This window comes from Sinocyclocheilus anshuiensis, unplaced genomic scaffold (genome assembly GCF_001515605.1).
Source record: "Sinocyclocheilus anshuiensis isolate Anshui unplaced genomic scaffold, SAMN03320099.WGS_v1.1 scaffold532, whole genome shotgun sequence".
NCBI classification, from domain to species: Eukaryota; Metazoa; Chordata; class Actinopteri; order Cypriniformes; family Cyprinidae; genus Sinocyclocheilus; species Sinocyclocheilus anshuiensis.
Genome location: NW_015555819.1, coordinates 1,754,455 through 1,763,303, shown reverse-complemented (window position 1 = coordinate 1,763,303; position 8,849 = coordinate 1,754,455). Strand labels below are relative to the sequence as shown.

At 39.6% G+C, this 8,849-nt stretch overlaps 1 protein-coding gene across 2 annotated transcripts; it reads left to right on the top strand.

Annotated features, from left to right (window-relative positions):
• Positions 1-83: 83 nt before the first annotated feature.
• On the top strand, positions 84-6,357 carry LOC107675272 (insulin-like growth factor II). Of its 2 annotated transcripts, XM_016469566.1 has the most exons (5): positions 202-272; positions 1,368-1,468; positions 1,578-1,728; positions 3,629-3,810; positions 4,622-6,357. In XM_016469566.1, the coding sequence occupies exons 3-5, from the start codon at positions 1,587-1,589 to the stop codon at positions 4,856-4,858; spliced, it is 561 nt and encodes a 186-aa protein (XP_016325052.1). In that variant the 5' UTR covers positions 202-272; positions 1,368-1,468; positions 1,578-1,586; the 3' UTR covers positions 4,859-6,357. The 2 variants fall into 2 exon arrangements, with proteins under 2 accessions (XP_016325051.1, XP_016325052.1); XM_016469565.1 differs by lacking the exon at positions 1,368-1,468 and having other exon boundaries at positions 84-272.
• The last annotated feature ends 2,492 nt before the right edge of the window (positions 6,358-8,849 follow it).

Genomic DNA, 8,849 nt, shown 5'->3' with positions numbered 1-8,849 from the left:
TTGCCTCTCACGGGACATGCGCGCCTGAGGGGCGGGTGGTGGAGGGGGTGTTAAGGGGCGGGTTTGGGTATATAATACTTCTCGCAGAGAACTTTTGCCTGTCGCCTGATTTTTGGGACAGCTCCACACACCATCTTAACACCAACTGGGGAAACTAAACCGACCTTCTTAACCAAATACAACAGCACAGCATTTTTTATGTTGACATGGAGGACCAACTAAAACATTATTTTTGCCATACCTGCTTGAGAACAGACAGTGTCATAAATAAGGTAAAGAAAGTCTTTTTACAACCTCTACGGAATCTTGGACAAATCTGCGATGAGTGCAATAGTTAAGCTCTATTAAATAGAAATTGTTTTTATAGACTTGCAAAAATAGAATCGTATTTTAAAAATCAGAAATTGGCATGATCGGAAAAGGTAAGATTTTTAGACGCATTTTCTCTTGCACGAGCGGTGCGCGCAAATGCATTGGAGATGTTTTTGTCACTCTAAATTGATAACAGCTCTACAGTTTGACAGCGCTGAACTTCTAAATAAGGACTATAAGGCATTGCAAACATTAACCCTATGCATTTCTGCAAAGCTGCTTTGAAACAGTATGTATTTTGAAAAGCGCTTTCCAAATAAAAACGGACTTTATTCTGGATACGCGCGCAGGAGAAAGAAGTTGCGCAAGGGGGCGACAGCAGGTTAAATGAGCTGGATTTAAGGAAATTATATACTGAGTTGTGAGGAATGAGATAGCTGGGTATTTTGAGCAGTCTTGCAACTTGTTGAACGTTGTGTAAGAGTGTAAAGGAGGAGATAAAAGCTCTTGGATAAATTAATCATCTAGCGTTAAGCAGATAATCAAAAACTCGATGCATGCAAGTAGAATTTCAGTGTATTTGAAGAATTGCATTGGCGAATTGAATGCACTGGAGGAACTAATGACAGATACCCACGGACGATGTTGAGGATAATTGATCAGCAGGTCGACCTTAAAGCATCATCTTTACGGTTAAAAAAATGACATGCATAATTGAAAAAGCTGGAGGTCATGCATGCATACAAATTCTCAGAATGTATTAAGAACTGCATAGGAGAAATCAGTGCATTGAAGAAACAAATTACAGTTCCTCAAGATCTGACCAACAACACTGCAATTTAAGTTTAAAATGTTCAGTATTATTAATCAGCAGGCATATAGCTCTTGTTAAAACTGACCAGAAAGAAAAAAAAAAACGTGCATGCACAAATAATGCATTTTATAGCCTACTTTGACAAAATGCCTGTTGTGAACTATAATGCATGCTTCCCAGGTCACGAAGACACGCTTTTCCATACTGTACATTGACATACTGATTTTGACCATGTGATCAGGCAGATAATTGAAAAATCGATGGCCATGCATGCACACACTGAAGGACTGCATTACTGAATTCAATGCTTTGAGGAAGGAAAATGTTTAGTATTAAGTTCAGGTATACATGGGATCTTCATAAAAAAAAGAAAAACAGCAGCTTTATACATTAAAAATGAAATGCACATGTTAAAACTGTCTAAACTAACTAAAACATGTTATCTCCGCAGGTCATAAAGATGTACTGGTCCTTACGAATGCCCATATGCATACTGTTTTTAACCCTGTCTGCCTTCGAAGTGGCTTCAGCTGAAACATTATGCGGCGGAGAGCTGGTGGACGCGCTACAGTTTGTGTGTGAAGACAGAGGTTTCTATTTCAGTACGTACATTTGCACTTCGTATTTTCTTTGCTTTTGCTTAGGAGTTGGAAAGCCTGCCAATTGTATGTCATGAATGACCAGAGTTACGAGCGAAGTCTCGGCAGATTGTGCTGACTGGGTGCATTCTCTCACGATATCTGTGATTGCATATGAAAGGGATGCTAAATAAGCCTCAATGGCCTGGTTGTTTACTTGCACATTCCGTCAGGGAAAGTAATAGTACCCAAGTGGCATTCCATTCACCTCTCCAGAAATGTTCCCAGGCTACACTCAATTGAAAAAAAAAAGTCGTTTGTCCTCTTACACGGCTGGATGGATTGAGACAGCTTCATTACTAGTTTAGCGTAACAGATATTAAGCATTAACATTTAGATACATCTGCTGGTTGTACACTGCACGGAGGGGGTCGAGAGCACAACTTTTTAAATATTTGTCATCTTCCTCTCGTCAGCACTGACAAACAGACAAGGCCTTTGTGTTATTTTGGCCGCAGAAGCCTAACTACCCCGAAAGATCATTATCCAATTTGGGCCAGCGCAGATTTTCCCCCCTCTATCCACCAGATCCACTCTTGTTCAATGTTTCCCATCCTGCAATCAAGAATTCCCTTTCAGATCGTGGCAACTGTGAGAAGCACAAGTCGTTCGCATTATATTTGACTGAAAATCAATTGTTCCTTCCTTTTCCCGGTCCAGCTTTCTCTCCTCCATTACTGTGTCCTGTATCTTCACTCTTTCATGCCAAGTCTGTTTTTCCACCCCTCCCCCTTCCTCTCTTTCATGCTCTCTTTATCTATGCTGAGCTGGCAAAGGACAAGGTCAAAGGATATCCACCATTTACTCATCCAAACAGAAGCAAAGACTTTTGCCCTTCAACTCTTTCGCTGTCTTATTTGTAAGCTTTCGATCTTCTGTTCCTGGGAACGTGCTGCCGGTGAATTCTTCTAAACCGATTTCTAACAGCTCAATTAGATGGTATAACAAGATCAATCCGACCGAGAAAACAAATAAACAGACTCCATTTTATGCCACTAATTTTGGCTTTATTATACACCGCAGATGCGTCCCAGTCAAAACACAATGAATCTGCTTTGACAATAGAATCAGGCCACTGTAGCTTGATTCACGTTGACTAAGTAGGGTTTGTTGAATGTGTTTGCATGTTTGATGGTGGCTCTTTAGACAGTTTGAGCCAAATCTCTTTCTTGCTATGATGGTTCAAACTAGCTGGTTTGCTAGTCTTAACTGGTTTAAGATGGTCAGATGGTCTTCCAGCATGGCCTTTTTGGTGGTTAGCTAAAAAAAACATAAAGTCTATACTAGTTTATTGGTCTTAGCTGGCATGTCGGCTGGTATTAGTTTTTTTTTCTTTTCACTTTTCAGCTAGCCAGGCTGGATGACTAGTTGGACACCCAGATAAACTTGACCAGGCTTGGAGACTTAAAACTAGCAAACCTGCTTAGGCTGGTTTAGTAAACCTTTCCAGTAGAGTTAGCTGGTCTGTCAGCTGACTTGACAAAAGCCCAAAACCCAACTTAACCATCATCTTACTCGTCCATCTAAACCATCACTCAGAGACCAGCAAAACAGTTTAGGCTAGTTTACAAGGATAGTTCACTCAAAAGAAGAAAAATCTGTCAACATTTACTCACCCTCATGCCCTTCCAAAACTGCATATCATTTTTTCTGATGATCAAGATACTTTGAATAACAGAGGAACTGTCCATGCAACAAAAGTCAATGGTGTTCAAAACAACGACTTTCATTGCCTGGACAAAAAAAATGGTTTGAAACACGTTTGCAAATTGAGAGTGAGTAAATAATGACAGAATTAAGTGATTTTGTCTGAAATGTAACCAGAACAATGGTAAACTCATGATCTTCATTTGTATCTCTGCAGGTCGACCAACTAGCAGGTCGAACAGTCGACGTTCTCAAAATCGTGGGATTGTGGAAGAGTGTTGTTTTAACAGTTGTAACCTAGCTCTTCTAGAACAGTACTGTGCTAAACCTGCCAAGTCAGAGAGGGATGTTTCAGCCACATCCCTACAGGTCATCCCGGTGATGCCCGCATTAAAACAGGTACGTTGGTCGTGGGAAACAACAAAAACTCTCCAGCACTTTATCACGCTCACCATCTTGATCGTCCTGTTCTTTCTGCTGAACTTGTGCATACTGGCATGTGGGTTAAAGAAAACAGTGAACCAGGGTAAGGAACTAGTAAGCAAGTATTGCCCCAAAACTGCTGACCAAGTGGAAAATGATATGATTTCATACATAGGTTGAAATTTTCCTGTTGATTTGACATCACATACTTGGATTGGGTTACAAAACCAGTCTCTCAAAATGGCCTGGGATGTTTACTAGATGGTTGTACACTGGGGACAAATGGAACTGCCTTTATCCCCCTACTTATCATTCTCCATTTTGAGTTTTCATTGAGTTTTGCTCTATGTTAATATGTTTAATATATGTTTAAGAGATAGTTTGCCCAAAATTCATAATTTCCTCACCATCATGTTCTTCCAAACCTTTACGACTTTCTTCTGTGGAGCACAAAAGAAGGTATTTTAATGAATTATTCAACTATTTTTGTCCATACAAAGAAATTCAATGGGGTCCAAAACAACAGTGAACCCCACTGAGTTTCACTGTATGGACTAAAAAACAAGGAAACTATTTGGAAGAACATGAGAGTGAGTAATTCTTGGTGGTTGAAGGATTTTTGGCTATTTTTGACAAAATATCTGCAAAGTCATTTACATTTTTAGTTGAGAAGTTTGAGTTTTATAGGGGTTTGAATCTCATTTTTAGAGATCATCCAGTAGAATATGTGAGAATTCTGACCTTTCTCTAGAGTCAGTTCCTAACGTTATTGTTATTCTTGCAACAGGAGGTCCCAAGAAAACACGTGACCGTGAAATATTCCAAATATGACATGTGGCAACGAAAGGCCGCCCAGAGGCTACGGAGAGGCGTCCCCGCCATCCTGCGGGCCAAGAAGTTTAGGCGGCAGGCAGAGAGAATCAGGGCCCAAGAGCAACTGCACCACCACAGGCCTCTCATCACGCTTCCCAGCAAGCTGCCGCCCATCCTTCTTCCCACAGAAGACTATGTTAGCCACAAGTGAAACCAGGATCATTTGCACAGAGTCGATGAAAAAAAGACTAGGGGATCAAAGCTTTTTGTCTCTGACGTCATTTCTGTGGCAGTCCTCAACAACCCTTCTTCCTTCCCCATCAGACCTGCTCACACGCTCTTCCAGTTTCTATTTTTGCGGTTTCGTTCACCAACAAAAAGGCACATCACAAACCAGAGGAACACAATTCAGGTGAAGAAGCAAAGGAAAAAACGAAGAAGCCGCGGAACGCTGAACGTTTCTCCGGTTCGGAGGACATCGGAGCGCTAGGAACAGCTAGAGCTAGCATGAAAGAACCCATTCCACCGCATTCTCCCGAGACAAAAGTATCTCTCTTTTAGTCCTTTTACATATTAGTTTGCACCTGTAACTATAAAGGGACATCCACACTGTAAGGAATTGTTGTAAAATTAGATTCCTGTTCCAGCACCTTGTAATCACAAATGAAAAGCAGAGAAGAGTCTGCGAATTGCACATCGCCACGGATTACGTCAAAGTTCTTGTCAAGTAAATAAAAAGGCACTATTTTTTTATGGACTATGAACACGTAGCTCAAAAAATGTCATGGTGCTAGCTTTGGGAATGGACTCAAAGGAGAAGGGGTTGAAAAGCATGTTTTTTATTTCTTTTTCTTTGAAACTTTATTAAACTTTCCGTTTTAAGGAAAGTGTGACTTTTGAAAGAGAAAACAAGAGCACGAGGGATATCGCTGCATGCAGACATGTACGTAAGACGCGACATATGCATTGGGTCTCAGCGCTGCCGTCGCGATAAAGGAAGGAGCAGTGTGGGGACGCCGAAGGGATCATGTTCGAACGCCTGGAGGTGGAGAACATGTCTCCTTTCGAGCGTGGCTGCACAAAACCCCTGCTTTGCACTGCAGGAAGAAAGACATTGTGACCTTGAAAAAGTGGGATGTTTGTATTTTCTATGTTCTTTTTCGTGAAAATGCTTCAGAGAAAAAAAAGCCCAGTTTGGTTTCTGGTACCGTGACATTCTTGTTGTTGCAAAATAGGCTTTGTGTTTTTGTAACGTTATTTTACAGTTCTGAAAAAAAGGCACAAATATCAATTCAAAGGGAAAAAACGCAATAATGTAAACTAACATATATTTTTAACGTTTATCCGTAGTATTCACATGCTTTTGCCTGAAAACAAATACTTGAATATATATATAAATATATATGAAATAAATATGGAAATATATATTATAATTAGTTTCCAGGGACATCATGTAATATTCTTTTAGTCTGAGCTGTATCTTGCGTAATGAGCCGCCAAGCTTCTTTTTGTTCGTTTGTTTAAGTACAAATATGGGCAATGTATAAAGGCATTATTTATTTTGTTATAAAATTATATATTAAAATCGGTCTAAATACAGTAATATACATAGCACTGATGCTCAACTGATGGATTTTATTTTATATGCTCTCTTATTTTCCCATTTTACATGTAAATGCTTTTTGTAGATGCTTTGTACCAAAAAAAAAATCATTTTTTTTCCTTTTGGTTCGCCACAGAGCTATTTTAAAATCAATATTTTAACAGCAGCTGTAGCCTGGATCGCTTAGGCATGTTGTAATACAAAAATAGGCACATACTCAGAAGACTCTCTCTCTCCCTCCCGCATGGCTTTTTTAATCTGCCAAATGGATTTCTGTTTATAAAAAAACAAAAACAACTACAAAAAAAACCTTGTGTTTAACTTTCCTCACGAGGATCTGGATAACCCGGTCGCTATATGCCGTGATTGTACACAACCCCACTACAGTTTAAGCCACTTTAGTGCCGTTTTCGTAGTCGTATCGTCATTTTTTTGGCTTCTCTAAGGTAATCCACAAAAGAAAGCCATGTTTTTGGGGTTGAGAAGAGCCTGCAGGAAGATGGAGGTGTTGTGCCTGGTTCAATGTTTTCTATTGTTGCTGAGTAATTGAACTGCAGCCGTAAAGCAAAGTAAAAACAAAACCAATATGATGTCACCAAGATCCATTATGATGTCACAAAGGGTGGACTGTTTATACATCCCCTCGATCTCGCCATCTTACAAAAATATGCCCTAAATCCTCTTATTTCCTTTTGGTTGGGGTGTTTTTTCAAGTCCTCCATATATCTTCATCTCAGTTGTTGAAGGGCTACCGTACTTAGTTACCCTAATACTCAGGAAATATCAGCGGATTTATGTGAAAACTCAATACAAGGCCATTTTATTTGCAGTTTCTCAGCCAAGCACAAGAAGTCAGTATTGATTCTTGTACGTGCCCCATCTTTAAGGTCATAAAATGATACTAAAGTATCGCTTAGTACCTTGAAACTTAAAGGTCTAAGTGCCTGCAGTGTATCCCTCTGCCTTGATAATCTAATATTTATCTGATTCATATCAGTTGTGATGAAGCAGTGGAATTATTATAATTACTATCATTATTTTTATTATTCAAACATCCCATATTTCCGAAGACATTGCCATTTTTCTGTTGTTATTCCTGCAAGGACTGCATCCACTGTTGTTCTTTCCAAACTGGTTATTTAACTTTCCATGTGAAAAAGGCGTGTAAGGAAAACATCCTTTTGCGCTAAAAATTAAGGGATCTTTTGTCTTTCATTGGCAACGGTTTAATATCAGTAGCCCATGCAGCCTGTGTGTATTTTAATTGATTTAACCTCTGCACGCTAGAACGTCCGAAATGCACAATTCATGTACTTTCATTTTTAATATCAATAAAAAACATTTTATCAAACATGTTTCAGTCATGTGCAAGTGTATGTGTTTTTATTGCCTGGTTGCATTGTAAATCATTTAGTAGATGTTGAGGCCTACACAGAATTTATGTGATGCTTTTAGCATCTTTTTTTGCACTGGCTGATCTGCAGAAGTTAAAAGTGTGCCAACGGAAAAGAAAATGCACTAAAATGTGAGCAAACAGTGAACAACTGACTTGGGAGCAGATGCACAATAGGTTCACACACTACACTTTAAGAAAAAAGGTACAAAAGATGTCACTGGGGCCATACCTTTTCAAAAGGTACACTTTTGTACCCTAAAAGATGCATATTTGTACCTCAAATGTATATATTAATACATAAATTGTACTTATTAGTACCTAAATGGTACATGTTATTACCTTTTGAAATATTACCACCACAGTGACAGCTTTTGTACCTTTTTTTTCTGAAAGTGTAGGGTTTAACTCAAACTCTTGTAAACTAGCAGCATTCACTTTAACATCTCCACGTTCACATGAAATAATGATTTGTCGACGTCTCTCTGATGTCACACACTTCTATTGAAAAATAAATTGTTATCTGTGTTGAGATGTCAGAGCTTTTCCATTCTTGTTTTTTGGCAGATGCATCATCATCTTTGATATCCAAGTTTGTGCAGAATCTGATTAATCTGATTAAAAAAAGCATCTTGTACTTATTTACTACACATTTGCTCATTTGACCTAATAGTGACCAAACCTTCAATATATATTTTTAATCTTACATTATAATAATGCTTTGTAATTTTTTTCACGTTTAAATAGACTTTGAATCCCAGAACTCAAATGTTGGGCCTCTACTATATTTGCCCACCTAAATCAAGATGATCATGATGTGGTGTTTATACGACAAACCTCATTCTGTAGCTTTGCAAAGGTTAAGTGTTGGCTAGTGTTGGCGAGCCATCGCCGAACGGAGCGACAGAGCTGAGGATCTCCCTGGATCTGCAAGTAACATCAGACCAGGTGCGAGAGCCAGCTAAAACGCCCGCCATGAGGAAAAGAGCCACGGACAGAGAGATCGCGGAGAGGAGCTCCGCCCACTGCACCATGGCTGAGGGTGAGCTTATTGTGTATCTGGGACTGCTGGACTTTGAAGGGGACCTAATAGACTGGGAGGCAGATATATATGCGGACATGCCCATTCTCCTCCCTCCTTCATCGGAGCCCTCTATCACTTCTGTTCCCGATTCCAGCCCAGAGAGGTCTTCTGTTCCTGAGTGC